This window comes from Bufo gargarizans, chromosome 3, assembly GCF_014858855.1.
Source record: "Bufo gargarizans isolate SCDJY-AF-19 chromosome 3, ASM1485885v1, whole genome shotgun sequence".
Taxonomy (NCBI): Eukaryota; Metazoa; Chordata; class Amphibia; order Anura; family Bufonidae; genus Bufo; species Bufo gargarizans.
In genome coordinates this window covers 113629614-113651681 of record NC_058082.1, presented here as the reverse complement: position 1 = coordinate 113651681, position 22068 = coordinate 113629614, and the positions used below count along the sequence as shown (strand labels likewise).

The 22068-nt window shown below is 43.1% G+C and overlaps 1 protein-coding gene across 4 annotated transcripts in view; it reads right to left on the bottom strand.

The window, feature by feature from the left end:
• Nucleotides 1–22068, bottom strand: part of R3HDM2 (R3H domain containing 2) — a 150463-nt gene that overhangs the window by 58478 nt on the left and 69917 nt on the right. For all 4 annotated transcript variants that reach the window (XM_044286490.1, XM_044286493.1, XM_044286491.1 and 1 more), the window contains 5 exons: nucleotides 16711–16901; nucleotides 13322–13363; nucleotides 11376–11462; nucleotides 4854–4971; nucleotides 1742–1820 (listed from right to left, as the gene is read on the bottom strand). In XM_044286490.1, the coding sequence (XP_044142425.1) occupies nucleotides 1742–1820; nucleotides 4854–4971; nucleotides 11376–11462; nucleotides 13322–13363; nucleotides 16711–16878 (494 nt within the window). In that variant the 5' untranslated portion in view covers nucleotides 16879–16901. The remainder of the gene's footprint in view (nucleotides 1–1741; nucleotides 1821–4853; nucleotides 4972–11375; nucleotides 11463–13321; nucleotides 13364–16710; nucleotides 16902–22068) is intronic.

The window sequence follows — 22068 nt, the reverse complement described above, 5'->3', positions numbered from 1 at the left end:
TCACTAGGATCTGCCATCAATGTCAGCTAGAAGCAGGGCTCAGATCCACAGAACAGGAGCCCAAAAAGGTGGTGAGAGGGATAAATCTGCTATTTCTGGCAGTCCCAGAGTGGAAAATGGAGAGGTGAACGCATTGTGCAGTTGCGCTCTCCATTCACCGAAAATAGCAGAGTGTACTCACTCGGTAGTTTTCGAAACTCCCATAGTGATGAATGGTAAGCACGTCGCTCATGAGCGGTGTGCTCTTCTTAATTTCGATTGGAGGGGTCCCTGTTTTCTAGATGGGAGCGGAGCCCCTATATGACATTGATGGCATATACTAGTGATATGCCATCAATGTCCGAGGTGGGTCAACCCTTTTAAAAAGCATATATCCGCAGGATCAACCCTATTAAACCAGACACACTGCCTGGAAGGGTTTATCATGCCAATTAAAATGATACCTTGTTTATGTCTGTATAATGCCCTGTTCAAGAGAAAACTGCATTTTTATGAATATGCTAATTAGAGCATTGAGGGGCCGACCAGAGCCCTTAGAGCACCAGTTTGTGAACACTCCTGGGGCCTTAGCCACTCCCCTCATCAGGGCTGGATCTCTCAGGGAATGGGGAAGATGGGAGTGGCTAAAGCTGCAGGGGTGCTCTAAGGGGTCTGGCCAGCCCCTCATAGTTCTCGAGCTAGCTAATTAGCATATAAATAAAAATGCAGTTGTCTGTGGAATGCTGCGTCGTCCAGACATAAACAAGATATTATTTTAATCAGCATGATCAACCCTACCATGCAGTGTGCCTGGTTTAATAGGGTTGATCATATTGACAGATACTCATTAGGCCATCTCTGGGAAAATGAAAGCAGGACACTAGCACGTTAAATGAACCTGCTGTCATAAGCCAAAAACAATATTAAAGGGAACCTGTCGTCAACTTTATGCTGACCTCACTGATGACAGCAAAGACCTTAAAGAGAGTGAAATCTACTTGAGAAGAGTCCTGGTTATTCATAATCTCCTGCTCTCTCACCCATCTGCTGATGATTGGCAGTTCTCTCCTGGAGAGAAAGTGAGAAAACTAGGTAGAAGCCTGTCAATCATCAGCAGGTGGGCGAGGAGAGCAGGAGATCATGAATAACCATGACTCTTCTCAGGTGGTCGTGACTCTTTTCCAGGCCCGGTCTGCAATGATTATGATGTTGGTTCTCATCAACCTCCTACTTTTAACTTAGAAATGACAGACAGCTGAAATCAATTCACCTGTCTACTTTACTCTGCCGTTAGTATGGGCAGCATAAAGTTGATGACAGGTTCCCTTTAAAGCAGGGTCCCTCTACTGAAGAGTTTTCCTAATATACCTCATTAGTGTTTTTATTTCCTCCTCCAGATAATTCTGCACAGACTGGCCGGGGTCCGTGCTGCACGCTGCTGACAGCTCTGTGGCTCCTAGCGATTAGAACAGGTTTGCAGCTGACACTTCCGTTTTGAATACTGGCTCTTAGGAGACCAAGCATCCTCTCCTTCATTATGTGAGCATCCATCTCCGCATACTAAAACCAGCACCACTGCCCCAGGGTATGGCACTACATTATAAGGAGCTCTGTGAGCTCTTTTCAAGGAGCTCTAATGAGCAGTATGGGCCAAAATCACCCCACCTGTCCAAAATCTAGAAAGTACATCAAATGTTTCAGGGATTTATTATCTATGACAATGCTGAAAATAGAAATATAAAATTGCAAGCAAAATATATACCTTGGGTTATTCTTCAGTGTGTTTACTAAAAATTCATGTACGTCTATTCCTGTAGAGTCTGTGTACTCTTGACTAGAATCTGTAAGGATAAAAATAAAAGTTATCACAAATAAGAGGGAAATAAACCATTAAAGCAATTACCGTACATATACAAGCCGTTAAACAGAAGCTGATAAGCAGCATTGATTGCACTTCAAGCATTATTCACATCAGTGTGCAGCACTCTTCTGCCAGATCTGATGAAATCTGCAGCAGGGGAGAGCCTCCAGCAGAAATGTCAACATGGTCTTAAAGGGGTTCTCTGGGAATTAAGAAAATTAAATTACTTAAAATATTACTTTATTATTAATATATTCTCAAATACCTTTTATTATTTATAATGGCTAGTTTTGTCTGGGGAGCATTCATCAGGGGAAACAAAATGGCCGCTGTCCCAGGAGTTCACTCAAAACCTGTCCCGATCACACATGAGGACAAGTTCCTTCACAACACTGAGGTAAAGAGCTGCCTCATTCTCCTCTCTGCTCTACTCGTCAGGGATTATGATCCTGATTACAGATAAGAACTTCAGCTGAATCTCTGGGGAATTTAGTTCATGAGGAGACATGAAGTACAGAGAGGACTGACAGGACAGACTGTAGTAATGAAGACTGTAAACAAGTGTTGCTGCTCATTAGCCACACCTCACCCTCCTCTCATGTCTCCTCATCATCTCCATTCCCACAGAGATTCACCTGTATTCAAGATTATGATTCTTGACAAGCAGAGCAGAGAGGAGGACGAGGCAGCTCTTTAGCTTATGGTGGTGAAGTAACTTGTCCTCTTGTGTGATTAGGACAGGTTTTGTGTGTACCGATAAGACAGCGGCCATTTCGTTTCTCCTAATGATTGCTCCCCAGACAAAACGAGCCATTATAACTAGGGATCGACCGATTATTGGATTTACCGATATTATCGGCCGATATTCAGGATTTTGAACACTATCGGTATCGGCATCTATTTTGCCGATATTCCGATAGTGTATGGGGAACACAGATCGCGCTGCTGACAGCGCTCTCCGTGTTCCCCTTAGCAGCACAGGGGAGAAGGAGCAGTGTCTCCTCCCCCTGTGCTGCTCCTGCCGCTGCCGCCAATGTAAGGACAGGGGACAGGAGGAGGGGAGGAGCTATGGCCACTGCTCCACCAATGAAGATTAATCTATCATTCATTCATATACAGGAGGCGGGAGCTGCAGAATCACATAGCTCCCGACCTCTATGAGCTGTAGCTGCGATCTGCGGTAGTTAACTCCTCAGGTGCCGCGGATCGCAGCTACAGCTCATAGAGGTCGGGAGCCGGCTATGTGATACTGCAGCCAGCTCCCGCCTCCTGTATATGAATAAATGTGGGATTAAGCTTCATTGGTGGAGCAGTGGCCATAGCTCCTCCCCTCCTCCTGTCCCCTGTCCTTACATTGGCGGCAGCGGCAGTATCAGACATTGGTGGCGCAGTGCGCCCCCCCCCCAGTGGTGGCGCATAGGGCCCCCCCACCCCAGTAGCAGTGCGCCCCTCCACAGGATCCCCTCTCCCTTGCTCCTCCGATCGGAGCCCCAGCAGTGTAATGCTGGGGCTCCGATCGGTTACCATGGCAGCTATTGAAGGGGGGTGTACCTACACAGTCTCACTCTATCCAGTCACTGCTGCCATTGTTAGTCTGTGCAGGTACACCCCCCCTAACTGGTTACCACCCCTCTGCACCTTTACTGCAGACCGCTAGCAATTCACAACTTCCAGTTGAAATAATAAAGGAATGGCACTACACAGCGTTCTAAGAATGGATGCTCCAGAAGTGTTATTAAAGGGAACCTGTCACCAGGATTTTGTGTACAGAGCTGAGGACATGGGTTGCTAGATGGCAGCTAGCACATCCGCAATACCCAGTCCCCATAGCTCTGTGTGCTTTTATTGTGTAAAAAAAACGATTTTATACATATGCAAATTAACCTGAAATGAGTCCTGTACGTGAGATGAGTCAGGGACAGGACTCATTTCAGGTTAATTTGCATATGTATTAAATCGTTTTTTTTACACAATAAAAGCACACAGGGCTATGGGGACTGGGTATTGCGGATGTGCTAGCGGCGATCTAGGAACCCATGTCCTCAGCTCTGTACACAAAATCCTGGTGACAGGTTCCCTTTAAAAGGGGAATGCATGGAGCTATTAAAACAGGAGCGGTGACAGGTCCTCTTAAATTTTTCCCTAGAAAATGTGTTTAAAGGCTATGGAAACTTTGCCTGAGTATTTTTATTACAGCATTTTACTTATCTTGTTAAAAAAAAAAAAAAACTAGTCCTATGGGCCAGTTGGCTGCAGTGATCAACGTCTGGTGTGTGAAAACTACAAAGGTGTTCGTGGCATTTATGTGCAATTGTAGTCTTAGTGGCATTTTTGGTAAACTTTTTTTCAGTAGCAAAAACACCAGCTATAGATCTTAACTGAAAGTCTACTGGAAATATGAAACATGGTCCATTCAAGTGTTTGAAAAAGAATTATGTTCAGAGAAAAAAAAGACACTAAAAAATGCCATAAAAACTATGCGGTATGAAAAAAAAAAAAAAACAGCAAGCTTCTATAGTGACTTTTTAGTGAACAAAAAAACCAGAGCAAATTTGTGTGTGTCGGGGCCCTTAAACTAGTTTCACACAAGGGTTAAAATCTTCCGGCAGGTTGATCCAGCAGCGGAACATGCTGAAGAAGTTTGTGGTATCTGGCATAGCTGGATACTGCCCTTCTCCACCGAAGCCCATTGACTATAATGGCACCCAGTGGGGATCCGGCATTAGTGCTGGTATTCACCTGGACAAGAACAGTTGCAAGCCCCGGTTTTTGTCTGGCTGAATCCCGGCACTAATGCCCGAAAGAGGCCGGGTACTCGACTGGTCTCATTATAGTCAATAGGGCCTGGTGGTGCTCCGACCCTGTCCGGCTATGCTGGATATTATGAACTCTGGCAGACTGTTCCTCTGCCGGAAGATGTGAACAGTAGTGTGAAACGAGCCTTACCCGTCCAAGACCATCAAATTCTGCTCCATCACATTCTCCATGTCTACACAGTAAAATGAACACCAACCTCTAGACAACATTTTCTTTGGCCCCTTCTCTTTATTTTTTTCCTCCTTCTCAGATCCATCTTTGCAGGATTTCTCCTCCTTATCAGAAGGGCAGCTGATATGCAACTGAATGACATCCTGCAAAACAACAAAGATCAGCGCACATAATACAGACATATCCAACCTCAAGACAGAGCCTGTATTTCTGCACACAGAGATGTACAACGCAGGTGCCCATGAAGCTATTCTTCACGTTATGAATTGTTGTGTTGCAGTATTGTGTTGCATTGCAAAGGGGATCAGACCCCCAAAAGTTGAAGTCCCAGAGTGGGAAAAAATTAAGTGAAAAAAAAAGTAAAAACAATAAAGTAAACATATTAGGTATCGCCGCGTCCCTATTGACCGGCTCTATAAAAATATCACATGACCTAACCCCTCAAGTGAACACCGTCAAAAAACAAAACAAAAACAAAAAAAAACACAACAACTGCCCCAAAAATTTTTGGGGGGTCACCTTACTAAAACGAGATTTTTGTGGACTCACCTGTAAAATCTCTTTCTCGCTTAGTTAATTGGGGGACACAGGACCGTGGGTATAGCTGCTGCCTTTCACTAGGAGGCGACCCTAGGCTGAAAAGTGTTATACTCTCTCCGGGCTGGAGGGGGTATAGCTGGCAGGGGAGAAGCTATCAGTTTTTAGCTTAGTGTCGTAGAAGGCAGACCTCCCTGCTTGCAGGGCAGCTTCCTTTTGTTATTTTTTATTTTTTCCTTTTAGGTATGGAAAACTGAGTCGCCTTGCCTCTCTGTCTACCCGGGGAGCAAGACCGGTGTCTGTTTCCCTCACCGCCCGACCTCCCCCAAGAAGTAAAGGTGGACCAGGGCAGCCTAGCTTCCCTGCCTCCCGCCATCCAAAGGGTCACCCTCCCTCCATACCAGCGATAAAAGAGCATCACCAAGCGATCAAAAAGGCATATTCCCCCAAAATAATACCAATCTAACAGTCACCTCATCCCATAAAAAGAGCTTGTACCTAAGACAATCGCCCAAAATTTTTTTTAAAAAAAATATGACTCTCAGACTATGGAAACACTAAAAACGTTTTTTTTTTGTTTCACAAATGCTTTTATTGTGTTAAATGTAAAAAATAAAATAAAAAAATAAATTAAAAAAGTTGACATATTAGGTATCGCCGTGTTCGTAACAACCTGCTCTATAAAAATACAACATGACCTAACCCCTCGGGTGAACCCCATAAAAAAATAAACACGGTGTCAAAGCCATTTTTTGTCACCTTACATCACAAAAAGTGTAATAGCAAGCGTTCAAAAAGTCATACGTACCCCAAAATAGTACAAAACAGTCATCTAATCCTGCAAAAAAATTGACCCTACCTAAGACAATCTCCTAAAAAATAAAAACTAGGGCTCTTAGAATATGGAGACACTGAAATGTGATTTTTTTTAATTAAAAAATGCTGTTAATGTGTAAAACAAATACAAAAAAAGTATACATATTAGGTATTGCCGCGTCCAAAACAACCTGCTCTATAAAAATACCACATGATCTAACCTTTCAAATGAACATTGTAAATAACAAAAAATTAAAACTGTGTAATATAGAGCAACCAAAAATCATATGTACCCTAAAATAGTACCAACAAAACTGCCACCTTATCTCGTAGTTTACAAAATTGGGTAATTTTTTGGGGGAGTTTCTACTCTAGGGGTGCATCATAGGGTCTTCAAATGTGACATGGCAGCTTAAAATTATCCCGGTGAAATCTGCTTTCCAAAAATCATATGGCGTTCCTTTCCTTCCGCAGCCTGCCGTGTGGCCATACAGCAGTTTACGACCACATATGGGGCGTTTCTGTAAAACAGAATCAGGGCAATAAATATTTGAGTTTTGTTTGGCTGTCAACCCTTGGCTTTGTTAGTGGGAAAAAATTTATCAAAATGGAAAATCTGCCAAAAAGTGAAATTCTGAAATCTCATCTCCATTTTCCATTAATTCTTGTGGATCACCTAAAGGGTTAACAAAGTTTGTAAAATCAGTTTTGAATACCTTGAGGGGTGTAGTTTCTAAAATTGGGTCATTTTGGGTGGTTTCTATTATGTAAGCCTCACAAAGTGACTTCAGACCTGAACTGGTCCTCAAAAAGTGGGTTTTGGAAATCTTCTGAAATATTTCAAGATTTGCTTCTAAACTTCTAAGCCTTCTAACGTCCCCAAAAAATAAAATGGCATTCACAAAATGATCCAAACATGAAGCAGACATGTGGGGAATGTAAAGTAGCAACTATTATTGGAGTTACTACTATTATAAAAGTAGAGAAATTGAAATTTGGAAATGTGCAACTTTTGCAGTTTGGTATTTTTTTTTACAAATAAAAAATGATTTTTTTTTTAACTCCATTTCATCACTGTCATGAAGTACAATGTGTGACGAGAAAACAATCTCAGAATGGCCTGGATAAGTAAAAGCGCTTTAAAGTTATTACCACATAAAGTGACATGTCAGATTTGCTAAAAATGTCCTGGGCAGAAAGGTGAAAAATGGCTGGGTCCTGAAAGGGTTAAAGGCCCATATACCCTATAGGCTTCATACATGTACATAAGGCCTTAAAGCAAAGTTCCAGTGAAATTTTTTCCAAAAAAGTAAAAATACTGCTCTTGGTATTATTCCAGGAATATTTTCAGCCAAGGAGAAGCACGAAATAAGACGCTGGGTGGCTGTATTTTTTTCTGGCTATACCTCTATGTCTATGTAAAAATAGCTGTATGAAAGTTTTTGGGAGTTTTTTGCAGGCAAATAGGTTGGATCTTAAAGACAACCTGTGGCCTCTCCTGAGATGTCTGTTTAGTAACTACTTGCATTCCCCATGAAATGACCGTTCTGGAGCATCTATTCGTACAGCGCTGTAAGGTACAACTCTGTGTTACCAGTTGGGGATGCAACCCTGCAGTCTACTGGTGGCACTGATTGGACAGTGTCAGACTGCACCAGGACACAACTGGTAACACCCAGATCTGACCTTTACTATTGACTGCTGGCAATTCGAGTGGCAAAACCTCAAGTAGGAATAATAGGGGAACAGCACAACAGTTACTAAAATAGACATATCAGAGGAGGCGACAGGCTTTTTGGTAACTTTATGTCTATGTTTTTTTTACAGATGTCCAGTGGTTTATCAGAACCATAACTGGACCACCATAGAAGCCTCTTTGTTTGTGGCTTAAAGGGAGTCTATCACCAAAATAGGATGTTACACACTGCTTACATGGCGCTCTAGCACAACTACCAATGATTCCAATGGTACCTTTCTTTTGTTGCGACTGTCACCAGCTGAAAAACTATGCTTAATCCATATGCAAATGAGGGCTCGCAAGTGCCCAAGGGTGGCGGTCATGGTGTAGGTTCCCAGGCCACTCTGCCTTTTTTTTGCATAACTCCTCCCGAGCCTCTTGCTTGTTCCGCCCTGTAAGTCCGTTGAGTCACCCCCAGTACCGGCAGAGATCGCACGCGTGCGCAGTTCACCACCGGCCCGGGCATGTGCACTGGCTGCTGGTTTCGCACCGGGCGAGCGGAGCGGTGAACTGCGCAGGCATGCGATCGCGGACAGTAATGGGGATGACGCAACAGACTTACAGAGCGGAACAAGCAAGAGGCTGGGGAGGAGTTATGTGGAAAAAACGGCAGAGTGGCCTGGGCACCTACACCATGACCCCCGCCCGTGGGCACTTGCGAGCCCTCATTTGCGAAAGTCACAACAAAAGAACAAAGGTACCATTGGAATCATTGGTAGTTGTGCTAGAGCGCCATGTAAGCAGTGTGTAACGTCCAACAGTGTGTAACGTCCAATTTTGGTGATAAACTCACATTAAATGCAAATGTATGATAAACTAGAAAAAGTGCCCGGTGTGCACACAAGAAGTTTCAGGTTTTCCCTTCCTATCACAGTCCAGACAGTTTGCTTCTACAAAAAGGCAGTTGCGGACTTTACAGAACTTGCATAATATTATAATCCAATGAGTCTTTGGCCATCTAAATGACCCATCACTACACACAAATCAGATCATAGTGCTAACTGCCACATGTAAACCAAGCCTCATTATATCTGCTGTGTCCTACAGAAATAAGAAGCAGGCCAAAGGCAATTGTTCAGACACCTGTGTGCATATCTGAGAGAGTAACAAGTTCTAAACGTTATACTGCGCCAGTTCTAAAAGAATTTAACATCTGCAAAAATTTGGAAAAAGTTGCAAATTTCCAAATTTCAATTTCTCTACTTTTATAAAAATAGATAGTAACTCCAAAAATAGTTATTGCTTTAAATTCCCCATATGTCCACTTCATGTTCAAATCATTTTGTGAATGCCATTTTATTTTTGGGGACGTTAGAAGTTTAGAAGCAAATCTTGAAATTTTTTAGAAAAATTTCCAAAACCCACTTTTTAAGGACCAGTTCAGGTCTGAAGTCACTTTGTGAGGCTTACATAATAGAAACCACCCAAAAATGACCCCATTCTAGAAACTACACCCCTCAAGGTATTTAAAACTGATTTTACACACTTTGTTAACCCTTTAGGTGATACACAAGAATTAATGGAAAATGGAGATTAAATTTCAGAATTTCACATTTTTGGCAGATTTTCCATTTTAATAAAAAAAAATCCCAGTAACAAAGCAATGGTTAACAGCCAAACACAACTCTGTACTGGCACACGGAAGGGCGCAAAAGGAAAAGAACGGCATATGGTTTTTGCAAGGCAGATTTCACAGAAAAAATTTTAAGCTGCCGTGTCACATTTGAAGCCCCCCTGATGCACCCCTAGAGTAGAAAATCCCCAAAAATGACCCCATTTTGTAAACTACGGGATAAGCTGGCAGTTTTGTTGGTACTATTTTAGGGTACATATGATTTTTGGTTGTACTATATTACTATTATTTGTTATTTACAGTGTTCATCTAACAGGTTAGATAGATCATGTGGTATTTTTATAGAGCAGGTTGTTACGGGCGCAACGATACCAAATATGACTACTTTTTTGTTGTTTGTTTCAGTTTTACATAGCAAACCATTTTTGGGGGAAAAAAAAGATTTTTTGAACGTCTCCATATTCTGAAAGCCATAGTTTAAAAAAAATTATAATATTGGGGCGACTGTCTTATGTAGGGGCTCATTTTTTCAGTATGAGATGATGGTTTTATTGGTACTATTTTAGGGTGCATATGACTTTTTGACTGCTTAGTATTACACTTTTTGTGATGCAAGGTGACCAAAAATAGCTTTTTTGAAACACTACTTTAAAAAAAAAAAATTTACAGTGTCCACCTAAGGGGTTAGGCTATTTGATATTTTCATACAGCAGGTTCTTATGGACGTGGCAATACCCAATATGTATACTATTTCTTTAAGTTTTACACAATAACAGCATTTTTTAAACAAAAAAATTATTAGTGTCTCCATATTCTGAAAGCCATCGTTTTTATATTTTTTGGGCGACTGTCTTAGGTAGGGTATAATTTTTTGCGGGATGGGATGATGGTTTGATTGGCACTATTTTGTGGTGCATATGACTTTTTAATCGCTTGCTATTACACTTTTTGTGATTTAAGGTGACAAAAAAAGGCTTTTGACACCGTTTTTATTTTATTTTAGTGTTTAACTAAGGGGTTAGGTCATGTGGTGTTTTTATAGAGCAGGTTGTTACGGACGCGGCAATACCTAATATGTCTACTTTTTTATATTTAACACAAAAAAAGCATTTTTGAAACAAAAAAAATTAAATCAAGTTTTATTGTCTCCATAGTCTGAGAGCTATAGTTTTTGAATTTTTTAGGCAATTTTATTAGTTAGGGGCTCATTTTTTACAGGATGAGGTGACCGTTTGATTGGTACTATGTTGGGGGACATAACGCCTTTTTTATTGCTTGGTGTTGCACTTTGTGATGTAAGGTGACAAAAAAATTGCTTTTTTAGCACAGTTTTTAATTTATTTATTTTTTACTGGTGTTCACCTGAGGGGTTAGCTCATGTGATATTTTTATAGAGCTGGACAATACGGACGCGGCGATAACCAATATGTCTACTTTTCTTTCTTTACTTTATTTTGGGGAAAGGAAGTATTTTTATTTTTTTACTTGAAGCCTGGGTACGTGACTGTGGGGCAGTCACAGCGGATTGCAAACCCATTCACTTTTATGGGTCCGCGATCAGCCCATTCTGCAAAAAATATAGGGCAAGTTCTATCTTTTTGCAGAACAGAAGTACGGGACGAAACCCCACGGAAGCACTCCGTAGTGCTTCCGTAGGGTTCCATTCCGTGCTTCTGTTCCTCACCATTCCGCATCTCCGGATTTGCGGACCCATTGAAGTGAATGGGTCCGCATCCGTGATGCGGAATGCCCACAGAACAGCGCCCGTGTATTGCGGATCCGTAAATGCGGTCCTCAATACGGCAATGGGCAGCACACGTTCGTGTGCAGGAGGCCTTAACGCGTTAAAGGCAAGTTAAAAAGTTTACGTTCCCCAATTTCACCTGAGGTTCCACGGAGCCATCCACAAATGGTCCAGATGACTCTTCACACACAGCTAAGCTTCTCACCAATTTTAACTTGGAGTTTGACTAAAGAGAAAAATAAAATGATTATTTATCAAAAAAGTGTCACAAGGACTTTTTCGTGCATCCTGAGGGTCTATACCTTGTCATTATGGGGTCATGCACAAGGCCATGGATGTCAAACTCATGGCCCTCCAGATGTTGCAAAACTACAACTCCCATCATTCCCTGTAGTATGCCCAGGCATGATGGGAGTTGTAGTTTTGCAACAGCTGGAGGGCCACGAGTTTGACATCCCTGCACAAGGCTGTAGTTTCTGTCCGCATCCGCACGTCTATTTTGCAGTCCCACAAAAACTAAAATAGTGCATGTCCTATTCATTGCCCGTTTTGAAGACAAGGATAGGACATTTCTACAGAAGTTAGAAAACAAATGGTGGCATGCAATCAGCGGGGATCAGTGTTTTGCGGATCCACAAAACACTTGCGGCCGTGTGCATCAGCCCTAAGGGGAACACACAATACTTGTGTCAAGGAGGCTTCCGATTACATGCGAGGAGCTCCTCTCAATGCAAAGCCCTGGTCTATTAAGAGTAGGATTGTTTTTGGGACACATATGCATTTACGCATTTCCCTCTCTTCAAAAGTTGGATGGCAACATCTACCACTTGTACCATCCAGCAAGATTAAAGCTCATCTGAAAGCTTGATGCCACAGTGTCATTTTGTCCACAGAGCCATTTCCGTCCTATGGCAGCCACTGAGCGACATGTCACATTGTGGGAGACGGAATAGAAGCTTCCTTCTAACAGGGGCACCACGCAATTAGCATGGCGGCACACTGTAATAGGTTATTAGTCGTTCAAAGACAGACACATTGCAAATCCTTTATACTACCAACAGCTCATCAGTCTATGCCTATTACTATAAAGATATAGGCAACCCCTTCAAAAGCCAGGCGTGGTTCTTCTCCCAGCACAACAGCTGATTTTGAATGGGGAAGCCATGGCCGACCAGGCAGCGCAAATGTAGTATTATATCATGACTGTCCAGATGAATGGCCTCACGTCATACAAGAATGGCTCAATTCCACCAGAAGGCGATCCAGTTACATAGATTGAATTTCCATTCTGGGCTATAGAAAGGGGTTCCTAGCAGTCGACACCTCTTTGTGAAGTCCATATGGCCTAATATGCCCATTCTGAGGCAACCCTTTTAAGTACAATTCTGTATGCCAAGAAAAGTGGTTTTTACACACTGAATGCACCGATATCCCTTTAAGTGCCATGAAGTAGTAAAACAGCATTGTGCATCAAGCATATACAATGACATGCCCTGTCTATTCTTTCAAGGGGAAGCCCCTTTTTTCTTTGAGACTGAAGCCGCAGTTGATGATCTGATGGCCATGGATCTGGCTTCTGAAAACCAATGTGTATGTAAGCCGACTACATCTCAATTACTAATAAAGCCTTTGTTGATATTCTGTGCCATGCTATATTTCACAAGCCATACCCAAATGTTAGGCAAATCTTCAGTGCTGTCCACAAGATGGCCGCTGATGGAGGTCATCTTAGCCTCCTCCCTTTTAAACACGTTGGAATGAAGGAGACACTGATTTGTCTGATCACATGACCCTCTGGCAGCGGCCATTTTATGGACAAGACCTCTGTGTGGACAGCACTAAAGACTTTGCAAACAAGGAGACATACCTTATGAAATATAGAAAATGGCACAGAATTTTAACAAAGGTTATATCAAAGTGCCATATAATAAGCGCTAAAGGGTCATGGGGTTCCAAAGAGCATTGCATCCATTTTAGTGATAATGGGGAGTAGTTATATAACAAAGTGCTAAAATGAGATGACGATTAAAAGGAGCCGATGCTTGTTTCAGAGATGTGGGTGGTGCGAGTTAAACTTAACTGTACCTTGGCTCTCTTCCTGGCATGTCCGTGGCTGGGATTTCGCCTCTACACCATTGGAATAAGTACATGAGGGGAGAGAGGAAAAACAATGAAACAATAAATGTAACAGCTAAACGGAAAGCATGCAGCCAGCTTACACACTCTGCTAGTGTACATACATAGTCCTGAACAAGCAACCAGTCTAGGGGTGTTTAATTAATCTATCACAGATTAAAGACTATGCACAACTTTGACATTGAAATATGAGTTTATAGTTCACTTCAGGGGAAAGAAAAAAACAAAAAACAAAAAAAAAAACGTTTCAGTATGAGATCGTCAATCCTTCGGTCATCTCCACTGCAGTCTCCTGGGGCTCGTTTCAGAACTTTTGCATGTGGATGAGTCACTCCCAGTACATGCTGGTTGTGAGGTCTGTGTGCCGAGGATGCTGCTATCTTCACTAGATCTTATGTATGAGCGCAAATTAATTTCTGAACCGATTTGGCCTTCTACAGCTCATGAGGAATGTTTTTTGAATTGTACTGACAGACACTGACGCTAAGGAGTGGGTGACTGCTGTCCCACTGCATAGTTTGCTCTGGGTCAATTGCTTTCTCTCTACACTTGTACATAACCCATGTGATATATCTCTCCTCCTATAAACTGCCATGCATGCGTTGCTCCATATCTACAGCCTGTGTTTGTTCTTCCTGAAGACTTTGAAGCTTTCTTCCCTCTCCACTCTCTGATCTGCTGTATACAAACTCCTCTATACTCTGGTGCTATCTGTAACACTAAGAAAGTGGCAGAGAGTGAGAACAGACAAAGCCAGGAGCAGTGTTCTGGTGGCTTTACGTTAGATTTAACATGGCATTCATCTAGGTGAAGGAATTACGCACACATTTCAAAATGGTAGATTATGTTTAATAAAGACTATTTAGACAGTTCCTTAAAGGGGTTGTCCAGGAATTAAGAAAATGAAAATACTGAAATATTTATTTATTATAAATATATTCCCAAATACCTTTAATTAGTTATAATGGCTCATTTTTTCTGGGAAGCAATAACTAGTAGAAATAAAATGGCCGCTCTCCTAATCCTATTAGAAAACCTGTCCTAATCACACAGGAGGACAGTTACTTCGGCTAAAGAGCCGCCTTATCCTCCTCTCTCCTCTGCTTGTCAGGGATTACGGTCCTGAATACAGCTGATAAGATCTTTAGCAGAATCTCTGAAGGAATGGAATTCATGAGGAGACATGAAGTACAGAGAGGGTGGACAGGACAGGCTGTGGTAATGGAAACTGCATACAAGTGCTGCTGCTCATTACCCCCACCTCCTTTCTGTACTTCATGTCTTCTCATGATCTCCATTCCTACAGGGATTCAGCTGAAGATCTTATAAGCTATATTCAGGATCGTACTGTAATCCATGACAAGCAGAGAGGAGGATGAGGCAGCTCTTTAACTCAATGTTGATAAATAACACATTGGGCACCAATAGGACAGCGGCCATTGTATTTCTCCTAACAATTGCTCATTAGACAAAACGTGCAATTATAACTAATGAAAGATATTTGGGAATATATTTATAATAAAGTAATAAAGTATTTTCATTTTCCTAATTCCCAGAGAACCCCTTTAACTTTTAATTTAGAAGACAAATAAACAACAAAAAAGTTCAGTGCAAAGGGGTTTATAGTCTTTAAAGGGGCTGTCCTACCAGGGACATTTATGGCATATCGATAAGATATGCCATAAATATCAGATAGGTCCAGGTCCCAAAGGTGGGACCTGCATTTAATTCAAGAATGGGGCCCTGAAGAGCACAGAAAACACATCAGACATGTGCGGCATATTAACTATGCACTGTTATGGGAATTCAGAAAACAGCTGAGCTGCAAGACAATGGGCCAGATTTATCATTAGCTCAAGTCAGAATAATGGAGTGAAAAAGTCGCAAATTTTTGCGCAATCGCTTAAACTGCGCAAAAATTTGCGACTTTTTTCTGCTCTGCACTATGCTCGCCAGTTTTCTGAAAGTGGGCGTGTTTTCTTATGTAAATGAATCTCTAGACAGATTTACTATTGTGACTATTTAAAAAGTCGCAAAAAAGTCGCAATTTCACTCCAGTGAGGACCATGCTTATCTTTTGAGACTTTTTAATAGAACATGCGACTTTTTCATAAAAACGTGCAAATTTTTCGTAAAGATGTGCGACTTTTGTAAAGCTGCTTACTGACGGATAAACTGCTACCGTCAAACCACATTTATTACAGTCTTAAAGGGCCGATCATAAATCTGACTTGGCTAAAACTGACTTTAGCCATATGTGAAAGTGGAGTGAGCTGTCAGACTCGTGATAAATCTGGCCCAATGTTTTTTTCTTTTTTTGGTAGTCCTAACAGTAAGTGGAGAGCAAGTTGCACAAGAGTGGCCACCACTGCATTCAGCACTGTGAGCCAACACTTGGCTATTTTTACAAGTCCGATAGTGTTGAATGGAGACTGGCCGCACATGCATGGCTTGTTCATTTAACTTGGAAGCCCCATGATGGAGATAGGAGCCAGTCCTAGAGGTGGACCTGCACCAATATGCCATAAATGTCCTAAAAGGGAACAACGTTTAAAGGATACCTGAATGGGCTTCAGCATGGTGACAAAAGTATTTCATTAAATGTTTAGGGTACTGTTACACATCAATACAAAAAAAAGTAATAAGAAAAAAATAAAAAAATGCACCCTAAAGCTGCCCATACACATTCAATAGCTGTCGGCTGAAAGCTCTCTCTCCCGACTCCCCTATACACATTCGGTTTAACATTCGTGTTGACAGAGGGGAGAGGAGATTTGACATGGCATTTGGTAGATTTCCGGCATAAAAGCCAGCTTTTAGCCAAATACCACCACTATAGACAATGGGGATCTGGCAATGTATGGCATTATCTGGCTACGGCAAAGTCTGTTCCTCTGGGTTCATATGAACGCTCGTTAGCGATAATCTGTTAGTGTAAAGGTGCCGACGATTACCTAATGAACCAGTGAAACGCTCGTTCATTGGTACTGTGTAAAGAGCACTCTGCTGTCGGCGAACATTGATTCGGTATGGGGACGTGCGATAGCATTAGCAATCACTCCTTGCCAGTGGAGTGGTAACATCCACTGAAAAGAAAGCGACTGTGGGGAAGGAACGCTTTCTTTCCGACATTCGTCTTCTCCACTGAGCAAAGGGGCCTTAAAAAGAGTTTAAAAAAATAAAAAAATAAAAAACACGATCTAGTCATCAAATCAATTTCTATTAGTTTTGACAAAAGCAGATATCAGATCACAGGACTAAACCATGGAAACCAAGATTTACTGTAGCTCCTTGTAAATGTAACATAACATTTATAAAATTATTTAATCTATAATAACCTGGGGTTCTTGACGCGAGTTTGGTTCATCAGATTCCTGTTCCTCTTTACTGGGTGACCTAGATATGGCCTTACTTCTGTTTACAGACTCTTCAACTAAACGCTTTTCTGACTCCTTCATGATCTCCAGAACTTCCTGGGTTGTGTGGCCATGGGACATCTTCAACATAGTACAGCACAAGCGGTAATAACCTGCACAAAAAGCAAACATTTAGTAAATTCCCAACATGTATCACAATTTCACTGATGGGGTCAAGAAGCCAAGACTTAGATCACTAGAAGTTCACTCACATTCCTGAAGGAACTTACACTATAATCAAGAGGCCTATAATGCGAAGTCAGCTCTACCCTCCTACCCCCACAGGAATGTAAGTGAACCTGAGTGAGGTAAGCTGCACATACACATTCAACAGCTATAGGCCAAACGATTATTTGGCCGACCGCCATCTCTCCGGACTCCCCTATACACATATATATTCGGCTCAGACGAATACGTCTTTGTTTTCTTTGAGAGAGGAGAAAGCCACTGCCAGGCACTTCACTCGGAAGATAAGCCACCATCAGAACAAAAGGATCGGACAAAAATATCAATTTTGCCCAATCTTTATCTCGCCTGACATAGCGTGTTGGCCAAACCGTATGGTCAGCTTTAGGCCATCTAGTGATTATTTGTGGGTCAGATCAGCATCATATTACAGAACAACGCTAAATGAGTATATATGTATACGGCTGGACAATTCTACTAGACCATCATTGACCCAGGTTAAGGGGCTCCATGATTCTGAAGACTGGTTAAAGTATTTAAAGTAATAACATAAAACATCAATAAAAGTCAATATGACAAAGAAACGAGAAGAAAGGTCCACATAACCACAGATAAAGCATGCCTTTTGATCCTCACTAGTATTGATCGAGCACCAAAGTGCTCGAGTAGAACACTTCGGGATGCTTGGGTGCTCTACAGAGCACCAGAGCACAATGAAAGTCAATGGGATAACCCTCTGAATGGGGGAGGGTGTCTGGTTCACAGGAAAAGGTCAGAAATTGAAGGAAACACCACTGAAATGCTTCGGGAACAGCATGGGGAGGATGTCTGGATGCATCTTGGACTCCCAGGTCGCTGCTGGGAACGATGTTGTCCGAGTAGTACGCCACTTTTACAGACTGACAAGAACACGCACAAAACTGAAGATAAAATCGATTTTAGAGGAAAAGTTAATCGGAAACATTCTTTCCTATATATTTACTTATATATAAAGTGCAAAAGCTGCCAAAAATTACAAGGAAGAGGCACTCCGATACAACCTGTCGATCACATTAAGGGTACATGCACACGTTCAGGATTCCTGTGCGGAGCATCCGCACTGAAATCCGCAGGTGTTCGCAGGCAAATCTGTGCGATCAATCCGCATCAATTGGTGCAGATTTGCATGCGGATTTTCCTAAGTGAATGAAGAAAATACGGTCAGGAAAAATAAAATAAAATTTACATGCTGCGGATTAAAAAATACGCACCGCAGGTCAAGATCCGCGCTGAAAAAAATCTGCATCGTGTGCACTGAGAATTTCAAATTCTCATAGAATAAAATGTACATGACCTACAGTGCGGATTTTCCGCGCGCAAATCCGCACGCAATCCTCCACATTATGGTAGAATTGTTCAGGTAGCGGGACTCCTACACTCATAAAGCCTATGCACTAAGTGAAAGTGCTGCCAAAAATTTAAAGGAAACGGCACTCCAATACACCCTTTATTACACATAAAGGAGGGCATCATACACACCCTTGAAAAATTATGATTGATGGCCTGCTGCTGAGCTAACCCTCAAAAACATTAGGGCAAGGGCCTGCTGCTGAGCTGACCCTCTAAAACATTAGGAGCGAGGGCAGCCTAAGGCCTCTTTCACACTGGCGTGTGCGGCCCGTTGCCGTATTGCGGCCCACAAAATGCAGGCCGCAATACACGGGAGCTGTTCTGTGGGCATGCCGTATCACGGATGCGGACCCATTCACTTGAATGGGTCCGCAAATCCGGAGATGCGGAATGGTGCGGAACGGAACCATGGAACGGAACCCCATGTGCTATCTTTTTGCGCAACGGCCGGATCACGGACCCATTCAAGTGAATGGGTCCGCGATCCACTGCCCCACGGACTGTGCTTGTGCATAGCGGCCCGCAGCACGACCACGGGCTGCACACGCCAGTGTGAAAGAGGCCTAATAAGCATGTTGATATGATGCAGGAGGAGGAGGACGAGAAAAGGAAGATTGAACCATATACCCTTTTTTGTGGTGGAAGGGGTGCATGGGAATACAGTGTATTCAATACACTATAAAAGCCACATTAAGGGTTCATTCACACGTCCGTGTGTGTGGATCTGCAAAACATGGACATCGGCGATGTGCGTTCCGCATTTTGCGGACCGCATAAATCGCCAGCACTTAATAGAAAATGCCTTTTCTTGTCCGCAATTGCGGACAAGAATAGGACATGTTCTATATTTTTCGGGATCGGAATTGCGTACCCGGAAGTGCGGATCTGCAATTCCGGATCTGGGCAGCACATCGTGCTGCCCCATAGAAATGAATGGGTCCGCAATTCCATTCAGCAAAATGCGGAACGAAATTGCGGACGTGTGAATGGACCCTTAAAGTGCCTTTATGTTCAGCCGCTTTCCTCTGGTGGATTAGAGAAGTCAGGGGCAATTCAGGCCTTGTTCATTTTGATAAGAGTCAACCTGTCAGCATTTTCAGTTGAAAGGCCGAAGCGCTTATCAGTTACTAATGCCGCCAGCAGCACTAAATACCCACTCTGACAAAACACGCACAAAACAAGCACCTCCAAGGCGTAGAGCGCCAGTTCATGCCACGTGTACAGCTTAGACACCCAATAGTTGTAAGGCACAGAGGGATCACTGAGGATGCCGACACGTACTCCTTCACCATCTTCCAAAAAATTTCCCTCCTTGTGACACTAGGCTGTACATCACGGTAAGGGTGCTGGCGGGGTGTCATGAAACTGTCCCAGGCCTTAGAGAGTGTTGCCTTGCCTCTGTTGGAACTGCTGTGTGTTACCCTCGTCTCCCCTCCTCAGTTGCCCAAGGAGCTACGTACTCTGTTGCCAGCTGGAAATTTTTGGAGCAATTTTTCCACAAGGACCTTCTGGTATTGCAACATTTTGCTAGTCCTCTCCATCACAGGAATGAGAGATGATAAGTTCTCTTTGTAGTGGGGGCCAAAAATAGGGTGAAAAACAGTAATCGGTATTGGCCAAAATGCGTATAACGCGAGGTTCACGGGAAAGGCAACATAAAGTCAGCCATGTGTGCCAGAGTCCCAAAAGACAAGACTTCGCTGCCCTCATCAGGAGGAGGACTCTCAATCTCCCCATCCTCTTACTCCTCTTCGGCCCATCCACGCTGAACAGATGGAATAAACCTGCTATGGGTACTACCCTCTGTAGCAGAGGAAACCATCTCTTGCTCCTGCAATTTGCGCTGAGAAGACGAACTTTTGAAAGGTGGGCATTTAGTGCTATGGACTGTGGGTGGGTGGCTGGGTATTTGCGCTTTCATTCAAAGGCCTGGGGTATGGACATCTGTACTCTGCGCTGGGACACAGAAGTGGATGTGCTAGATGATGGTGCTTGCGTAGGTGCAGGGCGGGAGGCATCCGGGCCTGCGTCTTGGATTGGGGATTAGCCAGCATGTAACACAGGGGAAGAGGAGGCAGTGGTGTGACCCACAGACACAGATTGCGAACCCAGGCGTTCGGTGCACCTATTAGGATGCTTTGATGCCATGTGGATCATGCTGGTGGTGGTGAGGTTGCTAGTGTTCATGCTCCTGCTCATTTTGGTACGGCACAGGATGCAAATGACAATTCTTTTATCATCTGCACTTTCCTCCAAAAAGTGCCAGACTGTAGAACACCTACTCCTTGGCAAGGGAGATTTCCGCAAGGGGGTGCTCTAGGGAACAGTTGCGGGCCTGTTTGGTGTGGCCCACCTTCTCCCTTTTGCCACCCCACTGCCTCTTCCAGCCTGTTGCGGTGCTGCGGATCCCTCCCCCTCTGTACTGCTGTCCTCGCTCGGGTTGCCACCTTCCCAGGTTGGGTCAGTGATTTAATCGTCCACCACATCCTCTTCTACTTCCTCACTATGGTCATCCTTGAGACTTTTTGACCTAACAAGAACCTCAATTATTGACAACTGTGTCTCATCCTTATCATCCACCTCATGAAACACTAATTGCCATTGAATTATTGGCAACTGTGTATCATCATCATCCACCTCGTGAAACACTAATTGCCGTTCCCCACTGTCATCTTCTTCTGACTGTGGATGCTCAAGAGTTTGGGAATCAGTGCACAAGATCTCCTCATGTCCCTCTTCAAGCGGGCTTGGCGAGAGGCCCAAATCAAGGAAAGGCGATGAAAAGAGCTCCTCAGAATATCTGTGGGATCACTTGTTTGCCAAGACTCTCCATGGTGGGAGGAAGGAGGATCAGGGTGAGGATTCTGTTGACCAGACTCTTGGCTACTGAGACTGGACTTTGTGAAAGACAGGATGGTGCTTAACCGACTAGAAGCATTATCTGTTGCAATCCAACCGACCACCTAGTCACACTGGTCTGAATTGGAGTGGTGTCCTGCACCGCCCTGCAAACTGGGACATGAAGCTAAATATCATGGATTAGTGTGTTTCTTGTGCTCTGGTAACCGGCACAGTTTCACCGTGCCTAGGGCCACGGCCTCTGCGTGCACCATCAGCAGCACGGCCACTTCTCCATCCCTTACTGCTCGCCTTGAGCATATTAAATGGTATATATGCTTACAAGTATGTCACACGTAAAGTAGCACAGGTTTTTTAAGTGTATGTGCAAATAAATTACACTGAATGTCACAGATATTTAGCATGCACAAACGTCATACAGGAGATGTAGCACAGGCAATGTCGCTGTCATCAGCGGCCAAACAATTGCGGTGAAGGTCAGATATTTAGGATGTGCAAATGCAACACAACAGATGTAGCAGAGGTTGTGTCACTGTCAGCAGCAGCCAAACAATTGATCGCAATTTAGCGCAGGTTGCAGTAATATATATTGCAGCCAGATAAAACAATAGTCCTCAAAGGACTTTTGGCTCTCTAACACCTAACTAAAAAAAAAAAAAAAAAATTCCTGTCCATACACTGTTCCTTCTGGTGCAGCTCTTCCTGACTAAGGATCCAGTCACACATCCGCAATTGCATTCCGCATTTTGCTGAACGGAATTGCGGACCCATTCATTTCGCACTTCCGGGTCCGCAATTCCGATCCTGAAAATAGAACATGCCTTATTGTCCGCAATAGCGGACAAG